The following is a 23,798-nucleotide window of genomic DNA, read 5'->3' as shown; positions in this document are numbered from 1 at the left end:
AGGTAATACATACATTATGAATTTACACATTCACAAATATAAATGGATAGCTGCCTCGAAGACAGGAATAAACAGACATTGTAAAAAAAAGATATATGAAAATGAAATTATCTAACCTAGACATTTATCTTCCCTGGTGTCTTATCAAGAGTTTGAAGCTGTATAAGAAAAAGTGATGCAGAATCTGTCACTAAGTAGTTCACTTGGTGAGACTTGGGGGTTGACTTAGAAGTCCGCTGTAAGAGCAGCAGATATCGGGCACTAGCAGCTGTGCAGCAGCAAGAACGCCCTCCGAGCCGCCCCGGCTGCGTCCCCGTGCCCCGCACACGCCGCGCCGTCGCCTCCCGGCGTGCCCCGCACGTCGCCGAAGTCCCGCAGCCCCAGCCAACCGGCCGCCGCACAAGAGGCGGGACCCGGGGGCCGGCGCGCGCCGCCGCCTCACAATCGGGGCCCGGCGCCGGCGTGACGTCCCCTTTCCGCGGCCCGCCTCCTGCGCCCGGAAAGAGGCGGCCGACCATTGGCTGCGCCGCTGGCGGCCTCGGGGCCAATGACAGGGCGAAGAGCGGCGGGGTCCGGCCTTGACGTTGTGCTGCTTGCCGTGGGGTTTTTTTTTGGCTCCGGGGCCCCTCACCGCCGCCATTAGGAGCCCGCTGCGCCCGAGGCCGCCCCCCTCTCCTCTCTCCCCCCTCCCCCCTGCGTCCCCCCGCCTCCGTGCCTGCTCTCCGCCCCTCTGCCCCCGCCTCCGGCAGCGGGAGTCGCGCGCGGGCCCGCGGTGACCATGTCCTGACTGGGGGGAGAGGGCGGAGGCGGCAGCAGCGGGGCGGGCGGCGGTGCGGAGGGACGCGGAGAGGGGCCGGGCTCGGCTCGTCGCCGCGGGCTGCTCGGGGAGTCGCCGCCGCCGCCGCGGCCGCCGGGCGCCGAGCGTCGGACTGGGAGGAGGAGCAGGAGCTGGAGGAAGAGCCACCGCCGCCGCCAGGTAACTGGGCCCCGGGAGGGCGCCCCGCTGCGGGCCCCTCGCGGCTCCGCCGCGGCCTGCCCGGGCCCCTCGCTCCCTGATGGCGCCCAGGCCGCTGGGTCTCCCGGGCCGTCCGCCAGCGACCCCCGGGGAGGCGTCGCAGGCGAGGAGAAGGGAGGCGGCAAGGTCTGGCCCCGCCGCGCTTCCATCTTGGGCTTTCCCGATGCGGGGACAGGCCCGGGGCTGTGGGAGGGTGGGTCCGCTCGGCTTGTTTACCGACCACGGATCAGCCGCGGCTGGACGCGCCGCCTGCTCTGCCACCTCTCTTCCGCCAGATGACTCCCCTTTCCCCCGACTTCTTTTTCTGCCACCTCCGGGCTGGGGAGTGGGGTTTCGCTCGCGCTCTGCGGTAGGCCCTAAATACTTGGGTCCATCGCCACAAGTTGGTGCTGGTCCCCAAACTTCGGTCCCTTGGCCGCTTCCTCTTCGCCTCCCGCGGTGGCCTTCCCTTGTTGCCTTTTCTAAGAAAGTAAAGATGGGGGGCGACGGGGGTGGGCTGGGGAGGAGGAGCTGGAACTCGTGGCAAGATCGTCTAGCTCTCTCGCTCGCGATAACGATGGTTCCGTGCAACTCTCTATTATTTTCTCCGCTGTGGTTTGGTGTGGGTCGTTTCACAGACAAAAGGACTGTAATGAATACTTGCGTTAAGCACAAGGGACCAGCAGTTTAGGTTCAGCCTGGAAGTTTGAACCGGCCCATTATCTTTGAGATAACACTGGTGTTTTGAAACTGTGGCTGAGAATTTGGTACTTCAGTCAATTGATTCCATAACTCCGTAGGCTATCAGGTTAAACGCCGTCCCCTCTATCCAGTATTTTGGTCTGTTTGCTTACCGTATGATCTGTTATGTTGTTGTCAATAAATTTAATGTACAGTTGAAGAGAAATCTTTACCCTTGGAAACGTTATGAGTGTTTTTTCTATCTGAAGTCTCTTTTTTTAGTTGATTTCTTTATCACTTGTGCGACCTCAAGGGTACCCATGTTTTGATCAAACGTGGATGACTCAGTATTCAAACCATAAGCCAGGGGAAACCATAAGGAATATTGATCTTGGCTTGTGCCAGGGGCCTTAGGAAAGTCATTAAACTAGGTTTGTGAAAAATTAAGCTGGATCTCTCCTCCTGGTTATTAATATTAATTAAATGAGGCAATTGTAAAGAAATCTAGAGTCCTGTTTCCCCCTTGATTTTTGGGTCTTATGATATGCAGTCACCTTCTTATACTAAAGTTTCATAACATTGTTTTTATAGGCTGTCAGGGGGACTGAGAGGACAGTAATGGCACATTTTAATCTTTGGGGAGGATATTATTTGAATGTCATGAGGGATTTTTATTTCTGTTGATGTTTCAACACTTTTTGTTAATGCTTCAGAAAATTGAGACACCCATTTATTTACTCTTGAAATGTGCTTAGGTTAGTATGATGAACTCATTCATGGTAGTTTATGGCCTTGATCCAGCTCTGTATGCTGATAAGGGTTTGGCATATTGTATTTAAAGTCTGAGGATTAGCGTAGTTTTGGAACTCATGATCCAGATGTAGGATATTTGAGGTAAATTGCCTCCTGTGTGTAACTGATACAGTGAGAGCTCTTCAATGTGCTTTATACTTATATCGCTTTTATAGTAGATGGAGGCTTTAAATAAACGGGAGCTGCAAAAGTAGACCACTGTAGCTTTTTATTTAACTTGGTTCAGTGTTATTATTTGAGCATTGCTGCTCACTTCCCTCCCACCTTCCCCAATAATAAGCCTTTGCACCTGGGCTTTGAATACGTTTTCTCCCAGTGATGTGTTTCACCTGGAATATTTGTGCTCTGCTAATGCCTTGGGTAAATAATATCTTGCACATTTTAACACTCACCTTCTCACATCACAACATAAAAAGTTCCGGAACGCTCCTTGTTACATGCAAAGTAAGGTTTAAGCTCCTTGGTGTGGTTTTCAGGTTTCTCTGTAATCTGGCCCTGATCCATTCTTCAGTCTTAACTCATTTCTTCCCTTTGTGAATCTTTAGGTCCAGCCAGACTAACTTGTTTGTTGTTCCTGTGAAGTCGCTCCTCTTGGCCTTTCTTTGTGCCTTTCTTTCTGTTTGAAACTCTTTTCTGCTTGTATTCACGGATACTCCCTTTACTCTAGGCCCAGTTGAGTCCCAGACCTGTCTCTTGAGAAGCCTTTTTGACTAGTTCAACCCCAAGGGATCTATTCATACCTTTCCTGTGTGGGACTGTTTTCTTTTCTTTTTTTTTTTTCTTAGCATATGCTAGCCTGGATTTCAGTTTATCTTTTTATGTTTTTATTCGGCTTCCCAATTAAATTTTTAAGACCTTTGAGGAGTGGGTATGAACCCTAAACCCTGTATCTGTGGAGACCATATATTAAGCACTGAAAATGTGAATACATTGACAAAGTATTTTGGTTATAGAGGTGTTCTAGAATATGAAGTTTGTACTCTTGTAAGTATTGGAGTTGCTGATTTCAAAGTTGGACTTTGATGGGTTTTTTAAAAAATTTATTTTATTTATTTATTTTTGGCTGCGTTGGGTCTTCGTTGCTGCGCCCAGGCTTTCTAGTTGTGGCGAGCGGGGGCTACTCTTTGTTGCAGTGTGCCGGCTTCTCATTGCAGTGGCTTCTCTTGTTGTGGAGCATGGGCTCTAGGCGCGCGGGCTTCAGTAGTTGTAGCACGCGGGCTTAGTAGTTGTGGCTCGCGGGCTCTAGAGCGCAGGCTCAGTAGTTGTGGCGCACGGGCTTAGTTGCTCCGTGGCATGTGGGATCTTCCCGGACCCGGGCTCAAACCCGTGTCCCCTGCATTGGCAGGCGGATTCTTAACCACTGCGCCGCCAGGGAAGCCCGGGCTTTGATGATTTAACGAGACAAAATATTTGAAACCATGGCTGTCTCTAAAAAGTTTTTTTCGGCCAGTATGTTTATATCTATTATCAGCATGGTTCTCTTTCTGTAGAGGATGCTCAACATTTTGATAATGGTATAAGTACTACAGGTCTGTAGTTTACTTCAGATTTGAGTTTGGGGCGGTTACTTTGGTTTGAGTTTGGCACCAGTGACACTAAGTGTTGTCATTCCATATTTATACATAGGTAACATTTAGCATCATGGGCAGGAGACAGTAATCTGCAGTCTCAGTTTGCATCCTTAACCTCACATGTTGGCAGCATGTGTCATTGATCATGAGGCAGATGAGACTCAGGAGAATGTGTGATTCACTGCTACCTGTCAACAATGTTGGAAGAAACACAAACAAGCCCATCCGTAGTATTTTTGTATCCCAAGGATAATTACGTGTAATTATGTAGCACATGGGTGGTTGCTGATGAAGTTGGAGAACAGGTGTGTATGTTCCTGTTGTGTTGTATGTGTGAGTGGGAGGCCTGATGTTTTACGGATACATAGTCTCCTAGCAGTAACTCATCTTGATTTATCCACTGCATCTTTGTGGAAACTTGTGTTCTTCCTCCAGTTCATCAAAATATTTTTTTTTCCCCTGAAATTGACTGGTTTTTAGAAACTAGTTTACATAAAAACTTTTTTTTTAAGCTTCAGAAACCTTTTTAGCATAATTGAAGCTAAAATTAATCTGTTAATTTTCCAGAAATACTAAGCATCTTTACTTAGGCTACTTGCATTTGTAGAAGGGACTTTCACAGAATTACATCAGTAATTTCACCACTTGAGAAATCTGGATCAGTAAGCATTCTTTGCTCTCTGGGAGGGTGGTATTTTGGTTAAGATTAAATTTTTGAGAAGAGTCATTAGTTTGAATTTTAAATTGGAGGTTGGTCAGGAACATAAAATTAATTTTTCAGGTGCCTAGTGAATTGAACTTTTTAGTAGTGAAAAAACTAATTTCCTTTATTTTTATAATTTATTTATTGAGGGAAAATTGCCCTACCCCCTCTCAGCCAGCACAACACACTTTTGGCTTTTTATTTTGTACTGTTTGGCAAGTCAGATTTTTATGTGGATTGAATTTACATAAATAAAAAATATTCGAGTGGATGAGGCATTGTTGGAAACCAGTTGCATATATCTGTCTTTTTTTAATTTTTAACAATAACAGCTTAATTGAGGTTTATTTCATAAAACAAAAAATTCACCCTTTTAAAGTGTGGAATTCATTGGTTTTTAGTGTATTTACAAAGTTATGTAACCATCACTATTCAGAACATGTTCATCACCCCCAAAAGAGACCTTGTACTCATTAGCAGTCATTCCCTCTTTGCCCCACTTCCTGGCAACCAGTAATCTACTTCTGTCTTTATGGATTTACCTGTTCTGTACATTTCATATAAATGGAATCATACAATATAGTCATCCTTTGGTATCTGTGGGGGATGGGTTCCAGGATCCCTCTTGGATCCCCAAATCCAGGGATACTCAATTCCCTTACATAAAATGGCAAAGTATTTGCGTATAACCTACGCACAACCTCCTGTATACTTTAAATCATATCTAGATTACTTATAATACCTAATATAATATAAATGCTGTATAAATAGTTGTCAGTGCGTGTAAATTCAAGTTTTGCTTTTTGGAACTTTCTGTATATGACCTTTGGTGTCTGGCTTTGTTCACTTATCGTTTTCAAGGTTTATCCATCTTGCAGCATGTATCAGTACTTCATTCCTTTTTATGGCTGAATAACTAATATTCCATGTATGGGTACATACCACATTTTGTTTATATTTATCTATTCATTGATTGATGGGCATTTAAGTAGTTTCCACTTTTTGGCTTTTATGAAATATGCTGCTATGAACATTTGTGTACAAACTTGTGTGTGGACATAAGTTTTCATTTTTTTTGGGTGTATATTGATACCTAGGAGTGGAATTGCCGGGTCATATGGTAACTCCGTGTTTAACCTTTGAGGAACTTTGTGACTGTTTTCTGAAGTGGTTGTACCATTTTTGCATTTATACCAGCAATGTATGAGAGTTCCATTTTTCTACATCCTCATCAACACTTGTTATTGTCTGTCTTTTTTTTACTATAGCTGTCTTAGTGAAGTGGAATCTCCTAGTTGTTATTTGCATTTCCCTAATGGCTGGTGGTATTGAGTATCTTTTCATGTGCTTATTGGTCGTTTGTGTATCTTTAGAGAGTGTCTACTCCAATCCTTTGCCCATTTTTCAATTGGGTTATTTGTCTTTTTATTGTTGAGTTGTGAGAGTTTTTTATATATTCTGGATACAAGTCAGATGACTTGCAAATAATTTGCGAATACTTTCTCCTATTCTGTAGTTTATCTCTTTACTTTCTTGATGGTGTCCTTTGAAACGCAAACGATTTTAATTTTGATGTCCAATTTATTTGTTTTCTTCTGTCACTTTTGCTTTTGGTGTCATCTCTAAGAAGCCATTGTGTAATCCAAGGTCAAGAAGATTTGCATTTCTCCTAAGAATTTTACAGTTCCTAGCTCTTACATTTAGGTCTTTGATAATTTTGAGTTAAGTTTTATATATAGTATGAGATAGGGATCCAAATTTATTCTTTTGCAGAGGGCTGTCTAGTTGTCCCAGCATCATTTGCTGAAATTTAGTTAGCTTTAGTAACGTAATTATTCTCAGCTATAAATTGATTATTGCAAGACAGCATTCCCTGGATGTATGAAGAAATTATCCTTACTTTGCAGATGGAGAAAAGGATTTCTACTGAGTGTTGATCATTAAGTTGCAGCAGTACGCTTGTGATTGGAATTTTGAAGGCAACACATCATTTCTGCAATTTTTTTTTTTTTTTTTTTTGCCTCACCGTGAGGCCTATCATTTCTGTAATTTTTAACAAACCACTTTTAAATCCTTTTCTGGTTGGGGTGGGTAATTTTTTGGTATTTAATGAAGTTAAAGTTTGTGTTTAAGGAGGGGAACGACAGGAATTTGTAGAACTTTAGACTAATCTTTGGAATACTATCCTTTGATACCAGGAGAATATTGAATTGCTTTCTATTGTCTAAATGATTAGTGAGCAACTGTTGTATAGCAAACACTGTTTATAGAGACATAAACGTGAATTTTTCACAGTTGGTCATTAGAAACAAACCTTATTCCACTAAACAAAGTACTATGAAGTGGTAAAGAAGTGACTAAATTAATTTAGCACAAGATTAGGATTGGGTCAAGAAGGGTTTTACAGAAGTGGGAACATTTGAGCTAGTCTTTGAAGAAGGAGTAACAGGTTTCTAGGTATATATAGAACCAGGTAAGAATGGGAGGTGGGAGTGAGAGAACATCGTGTGCAGAAGCAATCATAAGTGAAGGCATGGAGACATGAAAATTACATGCCACATATAAGGACCAGCAGAGGGTACAGTATGGCTGAAGCATGTGGATGAGGTTGGAATGGCTCTCATAGCACCTGGATATGAATGCCTCATTCCTTCTGCAGTCCCTGATCTTCCTTTTCCCCTTGAGCTAGTATTGTCAAGGAGCTGGGGAATAGAAAGAAGTGATCCTCTTCAGTGTGGATCACCTTTACAGGTGGGAAGAGGGAAGGGTTCTCTGTCTCCGTGTGTGTGTGTGTGTGTGTGTGTGTAGGGGGATATGTTTGAGGATATTTGTTGTATTAAGCTTAAAATCCGAAGGCCTTGTTTATATAGAAATTCATTCAAATTAAGTTAATAATTGTTGGGCACCTGCTGTGTGATCTGAGGTTGTTTAGGATTTTCAAAAAAGTAGATTACATAAAATACTGTTACAAAGACTACCAAGTTAAAACATTTAGTAACTACTTGTTCACTGTTAAGCATTTTAGAAAGTAATTGTACTGGATGTTGAGATAACCCTACAAACAAGACTGTCTCTTTTACTTGTATTTACATTCTAGTATAGAGAGAGAGCAAACAAGGAAAAACAAAAATAAAAACAAAGAACAAAAAACCCAAACCAAACCCAGGTAGTGATAAGTGCTCTGCAGGTAATATAATGAAAGTAGGGTAATGTGGTGGAGAATGACATCAGTCTGGTGAGGGAAAATCTTTCTGAGGAGGTGATATTTAAACCTAGTTTTTGATGACAAGAGCTGGCCATGTGAAAATATGAGGAAAGAGAATTCTAGGCAGAGGAGATTTCTGATACAAAACTCTTATGGTGAGAAAGAGCTTGCTTGTAAAAGGAACAGAACAAAATCTGCTTTTATGTAAAGATTTGCAAGAAAGACTGGGGAATTTTAATTTTATTCTGAGTGGGTTGGGAAGCCATTAGAGGATTTTAAGTCCTTGTGTTGTGACCTGGTCTATGTTTCTAAAGGATCCATCTGGCTTCCATGGGAGGATGGTGGATAGAATAGAAGCAGCAAGATTAGTGGGGAGGTTATGTAGTAATCCATGTGAGAGTTGATGGTGGCTTGGACTAGGGGCATGGTAGGGTAATCTGGAGAAAAATTCAGATTTTGGGATTTGTTTTGGAGGTAGTGTCAATGTCTTGTTGTAGCTAGAGACAGTAACTATACAGTCAGTCCATCTTGTAACCTAATATTCACATTTTGTTCTAGGGAAATATGTTTTTGTAATTCTGGAAGGCTGTGGTGCATTTGTGAGAGAAAACAGGAGTCAGAATCTGGGCTTTACTTCCTAAAGCTTTGTAACTGTGGGCAAGTCATTTCACCTTTCCTGAAGCCACAGATTCCTTGTCATTAAAATGAAGATACTTGTACCTCAGAAGGATTCTGGGGTACCTTACAGGAAAGTACCTGAGGGTTCCGAAGATGAAGTGAAATAGTAGAAGTGTTCTCTGACCTAAAGCTTCATATAAAATTTAAGGTGGTGTTATTTCACGCTGATATTTGTTCATAATATTAATTATTGGATGTGGATCTTGACATTATTGGTGTTAATCCCTGTGTAAGGACAGGTAAGGCATTACCATAATTTTTTCAGATGAAGAGGCTTGGATCTTAAGGGTTTGGCCAATATCCCTGACTTAGTAAGAGGTGGAGAGGGACATGAACTCACATCTAAAAAGTGCAGTACATTTTTCTCTATATGAAATAAAAAGAGATGGAACTGATCTTCCCATGGTAAAATAAAGTAGATTTCCCCTTAATAATGCTTTGGTGAAAGGCAGTAAATCACTGAAGGGAAATATTGTAGGATATTCTTGACACACCCGTGTGTTTGTGCTTGGAAGGTTCTTTTATGTCCTGTTTAGGATTTTTCACTTTAGTGTTGGGGTGTTGAAATTTTTAAAGCTGCTGAATAGCAACATGAGATTTTTTTTTTTTTTTTTTTTGGACAGATTACTCTGGCAGAGATGTGGAGTATGAAGGTTGGAAGACCAGTTAGGATAATAAATAAAATATTTGAGAGAAATGATGAACTAGGGCTTGGTTGTAGGGGTAGAAAGAACAGACAATTCTTGAGAAATTTTTAGATATAGGAGGCCACATTTACTCTCATATAAAAGGACTGTTGTGTACCTATTTCGTGGTTTTTATCAGAATAACGATGTATGTGAAAGTATTTTGTAAATTATAAGGTTTATTGTGTGATGTGGACATATATAAGTACAAATATATTTTTCCCCCAGAACTGTTTGAAAGTAAATTGCAGACTTGATACCCCTTAATCTCTAAATATTTCAGTGTGTATTTGCTAAAAACAAGGTCTTTCTCTTATGTAACCGCAATAGAGTTATCAAACTCTGGAAATTAACATTGCATGATTAATTCTTATAAGATTCTATAAATCTTATTTAAATTTTGTTAGTTGTTCCATTAATATTCTTTATAAAGACAAAAGAAAATCTTTCAGATCATGAGTTGCAGTCTATTGCCATGTTTTTTATAGGTTCCTTTAACTGGAACAAAGAAGTCCTTGTTTTTCATGATATTGATGTTTTTGAAGAATATAGGACTAGTAATTTCGTAGAAGGTCTCTTAATATTGGCATTTCTGATATTTTCTCGTGATCAGAGTCAGAGTATGTACTTTTTAGCAAGAATACCACAGAGGTGATGTTTTGTTCTTAGTACAACATATCAAGAGGCAAATGATGTCATTACTGGTGTGGTTAACTTTGATTACTTGGTTAAGATGTCTACCAGGTTTTGTAACATACCAGTTATTGTTGGGAGATACTTGGAGACTATTTAAATATCCTGTTAATTCTCAAATTTTCACCCACTAGTTTTAACATTTATTGATGATTCTTTTCTGAATCTCTTGTAGAGATTGCCAAATGGTGAATTTCTAATCCAGTTATTCATTTCGCATTTATTAGTTTGATTTCTATTGTAAGGAAGAACTTTCTCCTCCATTATTTATCGATTGTTAGTTTGTGTGTAGACTTTTGTATATTTGTTTTAGTCAGTGCTTTAAAAATCCTTTACTGTTATTATTTATGTGGTTGCTTGAGTTGATCCAGATTTGGCCAGTGTGAGCTCTTCATGCTAATTTCTGTGGCTTTTTTTAATTTAAACTTTTAGGTGTGAACATATTTCAGATTTGATTTTAATTTTTTAGAGCAGTTTTAGGTTCACACCAAAAGTTCTTGTGTCCTTTTTTTAAAACTTCCCATCATTCTTTGAGAACTGATTTTTTTTTAATGTTTCCTGGATATTAGTGACTAAAAAACATTAAGAAGTAGATTTTTAAAAATAATCTTTAGTTTTTAGAGCAGTTTAAGTTCACAGCAAAATTGAGCAGAAAGTACAGAGTTCTTATACCCCTCCCTCCACGCATGCATAACCTCTCCCACTATCAACATCCTGCAACTGAGTGATACATTTGTTATGTTGATGAATCTACCATGACACATAAATATCAACCAGAGTCCATAGTTTACATTAAGGTTCGCTCTTGGTATGTACACTTTATGGGTTTTGAGAAATGTATAATGACATGTATCTACCATTATAGTATCATACAGAATAGTTTCACTGCCCTAAAAATCCTCTGTGTTCGGACTATTCATCCCTCCCCCTCGCCAACCCCTGGCAACCACTGATCTTTGTCTCCATAGTTTTGCCTTTTTCAGAATGTTATATAGTTGGAATCAAACAGTATATAGCCATTTCAGATGGGCTTCTTTCACTTAGTAATATGCATTTAAGGTTCCTCCATGTCTCTTCATGGCTTGCTAGCTCGTTTCTCTTTAGTGCTGAATAATATTTTCTTGTCTGGATGTACCACAGTTTATTTATCCATTCACTTATAATGAACTTTGGTTGCTTGCAAGTTTTGGCAGTTATGAATAAAGCTGCATCCATGTGCAGGTTTTTGTGTGGACATAAAATTTCAACTCCTTTGAGTAAATACAAGATGCACAATTGCTAGGTCATATGGTAAGAGTATGTTTAGTTTTGTAAGAAACTGCCGAACTCTCTTCCTAACTTGGCTATACCACTTTGCATTCCTATCAGCAATGAATGAGAGGTCTTGTTGATCTACATCTTTGTCAGCATTTGGTGTTGTCAGTGTTCTGGATTTCGGCCAATCTAATATGTGTATAGTGGTATCTCATTGCTGTTTTAATTTGCAGTTCTCTAATGAGGTATTGTTTGCCATCTGTATATCTTCCATGAAGTGTCTGTTCAGGTCTTTGCCCATGTTTTAATTAGGTTGTTTATTATTTTTTTTAATTGTTGAGTTTCAAGAGTTCTTTGTACAGTTTGGATAACAGTCCTTTATCAGATATGTCTTTTGTAAATATTTTCTCCTATTTTTTTGGCTTGTCATTCTCTTGATAATGTCTTTTGTAGAACAGAACTTTTTAATTTTAACAAATCTAGTTTATCAAGTATATTTTTCATGGATTGTGTCTTTGGTGTTTTACCTAAAAAGCCATTGGCATAGTCAAGGTCATCTAGATTTCCTGTTATGTTATCTTCTAGGAATTTTATAATTCTGCATTTTACATTTAGGTCTATGATCCGTTTTGAGTTAATTTTTGTGAAGGGTATGAGGTCTATGTCTAAGAGTCCTTTTTATGTTTTTTGTTTTTTTTTGCATGTGGATGTCTAGTGGTTTCAGCACCATTTTTTGAAAAGACCTTTTTTTTTTTTTTAATTTATTTATTTTATTATTTTTGGCTGTGCTGGGTCTTTGTTTCTGTGCGAGGGCTTTCTCTAGTTGCGGCGAGTGGGGGCCACTCTTCATCGCGGTGCGTGGGCCTCTCACTGTCGCGGCCTCTCTTGTTGAGGAGCACAAGCTCCAGACTTGCAGGCTCAGTAGTTGTGGCTCACAGGCCCAGTTGCTCCGCGGCATGTGGGATCTTCCCAGACCAGGGCTCGAACCTGTGTCCCCTGCATTAGCAGGCAGATTCTCAACCACTGCGCCACCAGGGAAGCCCCCTGAAAAGACTTTCTTTTTTCCTTTGTATTGTCTTTACTTCTTTGTTAAATATCAGTTGACTCTATATATGTGGGTCTATTTCTGGGCTGTCTGTTCTATTCCATTGATCTGTTTGTCCGTTCTTTTGCCAGTGTTTTGATTACTGTAGTTGTATAGTAAGTGTAGAAGTCAGGGTAGTTAGTCTTCTTTGTTTTTTTTTTTTTTTCTTCAGTACTGTGTTGGTTATTCTTACTGTGTTGGTTATTCTGGATATTATGCTTCTCCATATAAACTTTAGAATCAGTTTGTCAGTACCCACAAACTTGCTGGAATTTTGATTGGGGTCTCATTGAATCTTTTGATCAAGCTGGGGAGAACTGAGATTTTGACAATATTGAGTCTTCTTATCCATGAACGTGAACTGAGATTTTGACAGTATTGAGTCTTCTTATCCATGAACGTGAAGTGTCTCTCCATTTATTTAGTTCTTGGATTCCTTTCATCGGAGTTTTGTAGTTTTCCTGATATAGATCTTGTACATATTTTGTTAGATTTATACTTACGTAATTCAGTTTTGGGAGTGCTAATGTAAATGGCGATGTGTTTTAAATTTCAAATTCCATTTGTTCATTGCTGGTATATAGGAAAGCAGTTTACTTATTTAACCTGTATCCTGCAACCTTGTTATAATCCTGTATTAGCTGCAGGAGTTTTGTCGATTCTTTTGGATTTTCTTCACAGACAATCGTGTCATCTGCGAATAAAAAACAATTTTATTTCTTACTTTCCAATCTGTATTCTTTTTATTTCCTTTTCTTGTTTTACAGCATTAGCAGGAATTTCCAGTTTGACAGGGAAAAGGAGTAGTGAGAGGGGACATCCTTGCCTTATTATGATATCAGCTGGAAAGTTTCTAGTTTCTCACCATTAAGTTAGGTGTAGGTTTTTTGTACATGCTCTTTATCACATTGAGAAGGTTCCCATGAAACCTGCTGAGAGGTATTTTTTTTCTTTAAAATCATGTTGGATTTTGTCAAATGCCTTTTCTGCATGTATGCATGTGATCATGTGATTTTTTTGTTTGTTTTTTTCTTCTTTAGCCTGTTGATAGGATGGGTTACGTTAATTGATTTTTGAACATTGATCTAGCCTTAGCCTTGCATATCTGGAATAAACCCCACTTGGTTGTGGTGTAGAATTCTTTTTATATATCGTTGGATTTGATTTGCTAATATTTTGTTGAGGGTTTTTGCCTCTGTGTTCATGAGAGACATTGAAAAGACAGATTTTTATCATTTCAATTTGTCTGTCTTGGTTTTCTGATGTGTGATACTCATTTTCAAGTTTAGCATGAAAGACACTTCGGTTCATATTTTGATATATTTTTTCTCTTTAATGAACCATACCTGCGAGTTGTAAAAAGAAGCTATATTCATACGTTTTCCAAATGTTTTAACATTGCGTCTTAAATACAAGCTCAGATGTTTTACTAGTAGTTTCAGCAATCATAAAATTATTCTGTAAAATTGCTATAAAAGTTTGTAAATGCTTATTCTCAGTTTTTCTACAGGCTAGTAAACAGTTTGTAGAATATCACAGGGCCCTGGACCAAGTTTTGAGTAACACTGTTAACAATATACAGTATACTGCTTCTTGCTCCTTTTCTAGTCTTAGCAATCTAAGCCTTAATTATTAGTCTATAATAGCATTTGTTACCTTCTTGATAGATTTTTAAAACTTTTCATTATGAAAAATTTCAAACATGTATACATATAGAGAGACTAGGAGAATGAATTCTCATGTATCCATCACCCAGTTAACAACTCATGGCCAGCCTTGTTTCATTTATATTCTTCTTGCTTCTTCCCAGTGGATTATTTTAAAGCAATTTCAAGCCATCTTATAACATTGTAAATAATTCAGTATGTGTCTCTTAAGGGAAAAGTACTCTTTTAGAAAAATAGGTACCATACTGTTAATCACACCTTAACATTTTAATAACTTCTTAATATCAAATCACTGTTCAAATTAGTTTTTAACATGTATATAAGTTTTAACATACACACACCCATAGGAATTTGCTGATTGCATCTCCACGGAAATCAGTTCTCTCCTCTATTCCCTGTGATCCTGTAAACTGGTAGTTAGATCTAGAAGCTTGATCACATTCAGGTTTGATAACTGTTACTATTATTTGGCACAGATAATTCATAGGTGGTATGATGTATGGATGTATGGTATAGCTTTGTTTTAGAAATAGGATTTTGTTACTGCTTCGATACATTAAGTGATCATTAACTTAATATTAAGTATATATTTTAAAATTTGAGCTTGTCACTTGTCACAGATGGAGCAGGGAAAAGTTAAAAAATATTTTAATTAACTTTGGAAGTAGAGTATTTGCAAAATAAATTGAATAAACAAGATTTTAAAGTGAGTTTTTAAAAATTTTTATTGGAGTATAGTTGATTTGCAATGTTGTGTTAGTTTCAGGTGTACAGCAAAGTGAATCAATTATACATATATCCACTCTTTTTTAGATTCTTTTCCCATATATGCCATTAAAGAGTACTGAGTAGAGTTCCCTGTGCTCTACAGTAGGTTCTTACTATCTATATATAAATCCCAACTTCCCAATTTATCGTCCCCCCTAAAGTGAGTCTTTACATAGAAGAATGTGAGACTTTGCAAGTTAGAGTTTAGTGCATGGGGTGGAGATTCTGGAGATCATTTTGTTTAACTCATTTATTTTTTCACAGATGAGAAAATGGAGGCTCTTAGAGATAAAAATGATTTATTAACTATCTCACAGATAGTCATTCTTTGCTTTTCTTTAACACAAGGTCATGTATAGGTAGTGTGATTAATACACACCTGTCATTTGGGGAGACTTTTCCCTTTTTCAGTTGTCTCAATGCAAATGGAGGGCTTTATTATTTTAATTGACGTACAGTGGTTTCTTTAGTAATCTGGATTAGTGTATTGGTTTAAGAGAAGTCAGGCTGACTTTTATGAATAATATTTTCTTCCCCAGGGATTGCCTCCAAAATAAAAAATACTTAAGGCATTTTATAGTCTAAAGTCATGATAAATACCTCAGATTGGTTTTTTTTTTTCCCCACTCAATTTTACATGGAAAATTTAGTATATCTTGTTTTATAAGTAACTTTTTAGGTCCTGCTTACTTAACTTTTTAGGCATTTTGCAGTAGTTCTCAATCTAGATAAGCTTTGGGAAGATTCTGTGTAATTTTAAAAAGCTAAAATGTGAGCAAAATGTGTTAACAAGTTTTTTATTTTTTTAAGTTTGCTTGTTTAGATATTGTATGTTATTGGTTATCTAGGAAAGACTATTTAGTGAGGCACTACATGCAGTTTATTAATTGTCCAGATTCTGGATAGTGGGAATAAGTGACTATGGGCTGCAGTATAAATGTATTTTTATTACATTGTCTGTCTAGTACAGACTTTGGAGCCAGAATGCCCAGGTTCAAATCCTGGCTCTGCCACTTAGTAGCTTTGTGACTTTGGGCAAGTTACTCAACTTCTCTTTTCCTGTTTCCAGTCTTAAAAATTGGAGATAGTAGTAGTACTTGTTTCATAGGGTTCTGAAGATTAGATTACCTGATGTATAGGTACAGTGCTTAGAACAGTGCCTGGCATACAGTAAATGCTTAAGTGTTAGCTGTTTTCTTTTCTTAGTTGGACAAGGCTGACCCTGGCAGAGTTGTGAAGTAACAAAGTTGGCCTGGACATACATCCATCTCTAATGGTTGGGTAAGCAGTCCTTTCAACCTGCTGCTGTCTTTGGCATTCCTTCCCAGGTTGCCCTTTGCTAAACTTTTGCCTACTTGTTCCCCCTGTCTCTGCAGTGAAAATCCAACTCAAAAAATCCCACCCTACTTTCCTGTTATTCATTACAGTAGGAATTGTGAGAAAAGTAATCTAATGGAATGACTTCACACTATTAATAAATAACACTTGTAAATAATTTGTCTTTATAAAATAAGTGTTTTAATTCAACTAAGTTTAGGGGATTAGATGTTAGGGAAAATGACAAAGAAATTTGAACAGAGTCGAGGCGTTGGGAACAAGATATTTTTGGACAAGAGAGTAGCTCTGAGTTGGTTTTACCTTGGAATATTTCATTCGTTTGTGCCTGCTTTTCAAATCATTTTCTTTCTTTTGTATTAGAACTCACTGATTATTTAAAAATTTCTGCTCCTCCTTTCTCTGTCACATTGATAACATAGTGTTTGGTTAAAAAGGTGGCCTTTAGTTGGACTAGGTTTAGTAGTGACTGTTGGTTGGTTCCTGTGGATATAGTTAATTGGGACTAATTTGTTCAGTGTGAAGAGAGAATAGATAAGATGATAAAAGAAATCAAATTCTGAACGAAGTAGCATGTTCACAGCTTTTGCGAAAGTTGTTTTATTATATTTTAAATGCTGGCTTGATATGCAGTCTTGGAGGTAATCTCCCCATTTCCATGTACGTTTAAGAAAGCTGTAGTCATCTTTCATCTACTTAAATTGCAGGTGTCCTGAGTACAGGGACAGTATTTTATCTACGTAGTTATATCTCTCCATGTTTCTGAGTGCGTAGTAGACCTTCAGTAACTTGTCATAGGTTGTTAACGTTAAATTAGTTTTGTTTGGGATTGTAATTTGGGGTACATGATTGACCTGTGATGTCTCTGAAACTGTGTAAAGGAATCATGCTAAGATGGGTTCTACGGTAGCTCAAGATGGATCTATCTATCTATGTATCTATCTATCTGTTACTCCTCCTTCCTTTCTAGTTACTGTCTAGGAACTGGAGAGTACAGAGGAAGTTGATGAAATTACAGATAAAGCCCTAGTATATAAAGAGGTAGAATTCCTCCAGAAATGACTAGAAGATAGATTTTTAAAAAGGAGCATTACAATTTTGTGTGCGATTTGACACACTGTAAGTTAATTTTGTGTCTATATATCTTCTTCCATTCGAATCAGTGGATTACTAATTATCCAGCGGTTTAAAGAAAAACCATTAGCATTGTAGCTGTTACTAGTTTTCCTAATTAACACCATGTTGACTTATGGAAATGTAAACTTTATATTTTTTGTTATATTTTAAGGACTAGGTTTGGTGGAATGAAGTTGGATGTACTGGTTGTACTGGTAATTGCCTTAGTTAATTAAGGCCTAGTGCCAGTAAGGCCAAGGTCACCATGACAGGTGTTATTTAACTGTTATTATTTTAACTATTATTTTAACCAAATTAATTTTGTCTAGCTTGTCCACACATTCCTTGGAAGGGGCCTTCTGAGCAAATCTTATTAGATGCAGATGACATAGATAACAGTGATCTCTCTATGGGAGGAAGGTCAGCATATTTTTGGGTCTCACTGATTCTTAATCATGTATACATAATTTCACAAAGATTTAGGACTTTCAGAGGATATTTAATGATCACAAAGGTTTGTGCGCTTGTGCCCTTAACACCACAGGACTTAAATAGTTAACCAGCTAATGCGTGCCTATGGCTTGGTACCTAGGTGTTAGAGGCAGACACTTTGTACTGAGGTCGTACCACAGGAGTGGATCCCATCCTCTAGAATTTCTCCTTTTTCTTGAAATTGCTCAAAAGCTCCACTCCTTTGTTTGTTCAGGTCACTCAACATGGTCTCTTCTCTGGATTTTACTAAACATAGGGCTGGTCCACATTCCATGCCACTAGAATCCCTGAACCAAAGTATGTATGTATGTATGTATGTGTGTGTGTATTTATTTATGGCTGTTGGGTCTTCGTTGTTGCACACGGGCTTTCTCTAGTTGCGGCGCGCGGGCTTCTCATTGCGGTGGCTTCTCTTGTTGTGGAGCACGGGCTGTAGGCGCGCGGCCTTCAGTCGTTGTGGCGTGTTAGGCTCAGTAGTTGTGGCTCGTGGGCTCTAGAGTGCAGGCTCAGTAGTTGTGGTGCACAGGCTTAGTTGCTCCGTGGCATGTGGGATCTTCCCGGACCAGGGCTCGAACCCGTTTTCCCCTGCATTGGCAGGCTGATTCTCAACCACTGTGCCACCAGGGAAATCCCTGAGCCTAAGTTTTTGAAAGCTTGGCTACCTGATTGAAAATTGAGAGGAGGAAATGATATGGGGAAGACACACAAGTCAGTGTTCCAGAAACTAGCCCCAAGAAGACATACAGTAGGTGCCAAATGTCGATAGAAGTATGGTTGCTTGGAGTGTACTTGAAATGATTTGAAAAAGCTTTACGAGAGAGATGAGATTAGAACTGAACCTTAAAGGATGGGTAGGATTCGCCAGAACTGAGTGTGTGTCTGTTGTGCTTGTTTTTCTAAGGTGGTGCCTTCACGTGTGTATTGTGGAGGGATGGTGGTACCTGAATGAGTCTGGGGTGTGTGTGGTGTGTTTGTATGCTGGTAAGGAGTTGAGAGTTTATACTGTTACAGAAGAGCTTCAGAAAGAGGGACTTGTTATTAGGAGGATTATTTTGGTAACGGTGAGCTGGATGGATTTAGAAAGGGAAGGCGCTTAGGAGGCTATTATAGTAGTTCTGACCTGAACTGCAAAAGGGTTGATGGCAGCTGAAATGGAAAGAAAAGGACTGATTGGACAGAAACCACTAGAAAGAATCTATGAGGAGAAGGCAGAATTCAAGATAAGTCTGAGTTTCTATGCTGGGTGCAGTAGTATTAGTGGTGTCCTTAATGGAAACTGGAGAGAGAAGTCAGGCTAGGGGTTTGTTGTGAGAAGAAGATAAGAGGATTTTAATATAGGCTGTGACAAGATATTGGAGCCCGGAAATGAGGTGAGATTTGTAGATATAGAGGGTTCACCAGTGCTTCTAGTTTTAGCTCTTTTTTTAAAAAAAATAAATTTATTTATTTATTTTTGGCTGCATTGGGTCTTTGTTGCTGCACGTGGACTTTCTCTAGTTGCAGCGAGCGGGGGCTACTCTTCGTTGTGGTGCGCGGGCTTCTCATTGCGGTGGCTTCTCTCGTTGCGGAGCACGGGCTCCAGGCGCGTGGGCTTCAGTAGTTGTGGTGCATGGGCTCTATCTAGAGCGCAGGCTCAGTAGTTGTGGCGCATGGGCCTAGTTGCTCCGCAGCATATGGGATCTTCCCGGACCAGGACTCGAACCCGTGTCCCCTGCATTGGCAGGCAGATTCTTAACCACTGCACCACCAGGGAAGCCCCGCTTCTAGTTTTAGCTTTCATCTTTATTCCCCTAAAATGCTTTCTGAGCATTTTTAAATTTCCAGAGATTTATGTTAATATTTATATCAACAATTTATATTAATAAATTAATATTTATATTACTAAATATAGACAATATTAATAAAGCTAATATAAAACCGAAAGACTGTCAGTCCTTCCTTTGGATAACTGCTCATCATTTGACACTAACTGGCAACTGAACTTCTCTCAGTTTGTTTCTCAAGGAGTTTGTGCTTGGTGAGGATCATTTCACTTCTCTAGTTCTCTCTCTCAGAGGATTTTAGTAGGTGGTTGGGGGAATTTGTAGTGTAGCTACAATTTTGAGTAATTGACTTCAGAATAGGTATATTTGTTCTACATTGTTTAGTAATGCTTCACAAATATGGTCTAATTAATTCACTACTAAGCATGACAGTATAAAAAGTGTTCAGTTATGAGCCCCTCCCTTTCCCTAGCCATTAAGCCATACATCATAATGCTCATGCTTTTATTATTGTTTGAACTGGGAAGTATATAATCAAAAGCAGTTACGAATTTAATACTAGAAAATGGTTGCTATACTTGGAGACATTATTCAGTCTGTCTACAGGTAGAGGTTGATGTATAAATAGATTCATGGACTCTTTGGTCCACAAGATGGGAACTGCTGGTACTGCATTTGAACCAAGGCATATTTGGGTTTTTTTGTTTTTTTTGTTTTTTGGTTTTATTTTGAACATATTTATGGTTTCTTCTACATGGCTTTTTTTTTTTTTTTTTTTGGCTGTGTTGGGTCTTTGTTTCTGTGCAAGGGCTTTCTCTAGTTGCGGTGCGCGGGCCTGTCACTGTCGCGGCCTCTCTTGTTGAAGAGCACAAGCTCCAGACACACAGGCTCAGTAGTTGTGGCTCACAGGCCTAGTTGCTCCGCGGCATGTGGGATCTTCCCAGACCAGGGCTCGAACCCGTGTCCCCTGCATTGACAGGCAGATTCTCAACCACTGTGCCACCAGGGAAGCCCGGAATATTTGGTTTAAGAGTAGCACTTGTGTCTGGCTCTGCTTAAAGAAGATCCATGTTATACAGATGTTATTGTTACTTTGTGTACCGATTAATTCAAGTATGATTCACTGGCTAGAATTTGGAAATCTGTATTTTATGCAGAAGTAGACTTGTAAATTAAATTTACTTGGGTATATGAATACATGTTAACTTGAAAGATATTTAGTAATTGTTTTATTTCCATGCACAGTATTAACTCTTAGAGCTGTTTGCTATTAAAAATTATTTCATGTTCTTTTTTTTTTTTTTTTTTAAATTTTTATTTATTTATTTATTTTTGGCTGTGTTGGGTCTTCGTTTCTGTGCGAGGGCTTTCTCTAGCTGCGGCAAGCGGGGGCCACTCTTCATCGCGGTGCGCGGACCTCTCACTGTCGCGGCCTCTCTTGTTGCGGAGCACAGGCTCCAGACGCGCAGGCTCAGTAGTTGTGGCTCACGGGCCCAGTTGCTCCGCGGCATGTGGGATCTTCCCAGACCAGGGCTCGAACCCGTGTCCCCTGCATTGGCAGGCAGATTCTCAACCACTGCGCCACCAGGGAAGCCCCTTCATGTTCTTTTTGACATCTGGTAGAAAAAGTGTACTCAGTGTTAATTTCACCTCAATAATGCAAAATCATATAGTTGAACTGATGTTATCTTTACTCTTCCATTCCATTTACTGTTACCACAGGTACAGATGACTCTTTCAGATAACCCTCTCCAATGAATTTTAGCTTTTGGTTATGAAAAAACAATATTCTTAAAACAACGTCTTAATTCCCCATAGAGTTGGTACCGTGTACATCATTATCTAATATAATGCACTTATCTTAAAACTCTTTTTTAATTTTTTGGCCGCACCATGCAGCATGTGTGATCTTAGTTCCCCCACCAGGGATCGAACCCGTGCCCGCTGCATTGGAAACGCATGGTCTTAACCACTGGACCGCCAGGGAAGTCCCAAAACTCTTGAGCTTGGTTTTGGTATTGCTTAGTTACCTGAATTTTGGGGAGGGGTAGGCTATTTACCAGGCATATATGACAATGATTATTTTTTAATGACAGGTTTGTTTTTTGTCAGACATGGACATTTAAGTATGTTATGCTGGCACATTAATTCCATGAAGATTAGTTAATGTAAGGCCACAAACTATTTAGTTGAGCCTACATCAAAGTAAGACTTAACAAAGCAAGCATGAATTTTTGACTGTGAATTTTTTTTTTTAAAGGAAATCCCTGTGGGAGTGCTGTTTCTTTTTTCTTTTTTTTTTTTTAAATTAATTTATTTATTTATGGCTGTGTTGGGTCTTCGTTTCTGTGCGAGGGCTTTCTCTAGTTGTGGCAAGCGGGGGCCACTCTTCATTGCGGTGCGCGGGCCTCTTACTGTCGCGGTCTCTCTTGTTGCGGAGCACAGGCTCCAGACGCGCAGGCTCAGTAGTTGTGGCTCATGGGCCCAGTTGCTCCGCGGCATGTGGGATCTTCCCAGATCAGAGCTTGAACCCGTGTCCCCTGCATTAGCAGGCAGATTCTCAACCACTGCGCCACCGGGGAAGCCCTGAATGTGAATATTTTAAATGGAATACTGAAATTACTTACAGCCTTGGATATGTTCATTATGTCATTTGTTTTTGTCATGATAAGTTTCTGCTTGCTCATTTTAGTTTCCAGTAGCATGAGCAAGTAATTTATTTATATTTCATTCCTGAGAAACCAAAGGAAGAAACTGCCTAATGAATATGAAAGTTGCCATTAAATCTCAATTGTCCATTTAATGGTTGCTTTTATGATTATAGTCTTTGCCCTTCAACACACTTTCGGATTGCTGTCAAATGGTGTTTAATCAGTATGTACAAACTAAAGTGAAAAATCTAAGCAGATAAATATAAATTACCTGGGTTAGAGAAAAATAAAGTTGCTGAAGGAGAAAAAGACTTCAAAGTTAAATATAAGCTATATTTTTTTGCTTTTTCTATTTACTTGGTTTATGCCCCCTTTCCCCCTTCAATAATAACAAGTAATTCAGTAGGAATTAACTTATTAGGACTACGAATTTAAGATTAATGGTAATAATCGTGCACACACACATATGTTTAAAGTTTTAGGGGAAAATATCTTTCCTGTGTCTGATTTGACTGACCAACCCAATCAGCTGATTTTATTGCTGTGTTAAATTAAAATTCTGAATATAGTAGTCCATTATTAAAATAAATGAGTAGGATTAAAATAGGGAATTTATTAAAATAAAGCCTTTAAAAAAATACTTTTGGATAAAGTAACAGGCTTCAAGTGAAATTCAGTTTTGGTCTCCTTTACAGGAATAGCTACTCACAGTCATACAGAACCACTTATCATGTTTTGCAGTATCTCCTGAGGAAGTCAGAATCTGAGCCAGCATGACGACTGAATCTTGTCTTTGGTCTGATTTATAAGCTGTACTTTTATTCTGACCATGTTCAAGGTGGAGGCTATAGCATGGAAACTAAAATCTTAGTAAGTGTGATTTTTATTTTAGCTATTAAATAGTAGCCACTCTTACAGTGAATTTGTCCTCTTAACAAAGTTTACACTATGAAAGGGGTGAGGACTTGGCAAGCAGGGACATAATACTACGCTTATAAAGTGAAAGATTTTGCTTTCCAGGTTCAGGAAAAATCCCTGAGAAAGAGAAGGAGAAGCTTCTATTACTCTGCCTAGAATTTCTTTCACTTTTCTGGTTACAAATAGGTGGCAGGATGATACTGATTTAGTTGAGAAGGGATTTAAGAAAATGGAGAGGCTGGCTTTAGTGGCCAGTGTCTAAATTCAAGCCATTTAAAAAAATTATTATTACATTTGCTGTGCAAGTTGCTTCATTTATAAATTAGTTGTCATTAAATAATAGTCTTCATTGTATTGCAGTGTTAGGAAGCCCAGTGTAGAATCCTAGGAGCCTTTTAAATAGTTAATATGTTTTTAATATGAATTGAATTTTGAGTATATTTTAAATATTGAATATTTTGAGTATAAATATTCAAAATTATACTGGAGCGATTATGCTAGTTATCTCAAGGATGTTTCATCAGTTGATTGTCCCAACTATAGGTGATGTGCAGTTTTTATTTTCTGCACTCTAGACAGAACAAGATTTTGAGGATATAGGCTATCAAGGAACTTTATCTCTGTTTCACAGTGTTACTTTGTTAATTGTAAGGATTACTACTTAACATCTTTCTTTTCTACCTGTGTTTATTAAGAGCAGTGGATAATTAGCACATTTAGGCTGCT

At 39.0% G+C, this 23,798-nt stretch overlaps 1 protein-coding gene across 3 annotated transcripts in view; it reads left to right on the top strand.

The window, feature by feature from the left end:
• Window positions 1-579: 579 nt before the first annotated feature.
• Window positions 580-23,798, top strand: part of ZRANB1 (zinc finger RANBP2-type containing 1) — a 69,209-nt gene continuing 45,990 nt past the window's right edge. For 2 of the 3 annotated variants that reach the window (XM_059900543.1, XM_059900541.1), the window contains exons 1-2: window positions 580-976; window positions 22,896-23,024. In XM_059900543.1, coding sequence (XP_059756526.1) covers window positions 22,984-23,024 — 41 coding nt within the window. In that variant the 5' untranslated portion in view covers window positions 580-976; window positions 22,896-22,983. The remainder of the gene's footprint in view (window positions 977-22,895; window positions 23,025-23,798) is intronic. The other variant, XM_059900542.1, reaches the window with a different exon arrangement.

This window comes from Balaenoptera ricei, chromosome 16, assembly GCF_028023285.1.
Source record: "Balaenoptera ricei isolate mBalRic1 chromosome 16, mBalRic1.hap2, whole genome shotgun sequence".
Taxonomy (NCBI): domain Eukaryota; kingdom Metazoa; phylum Chordata; class Mammalia; order Artiodactyla; family Balaenopteridae; genus Balaenoptera; species Balaenoptera ricei.
The sequence above is the reverse complement of the archived record's forward strand: the minus strand, read 5'-3'. Positions and strand labels throughout refer to the sequence as shown.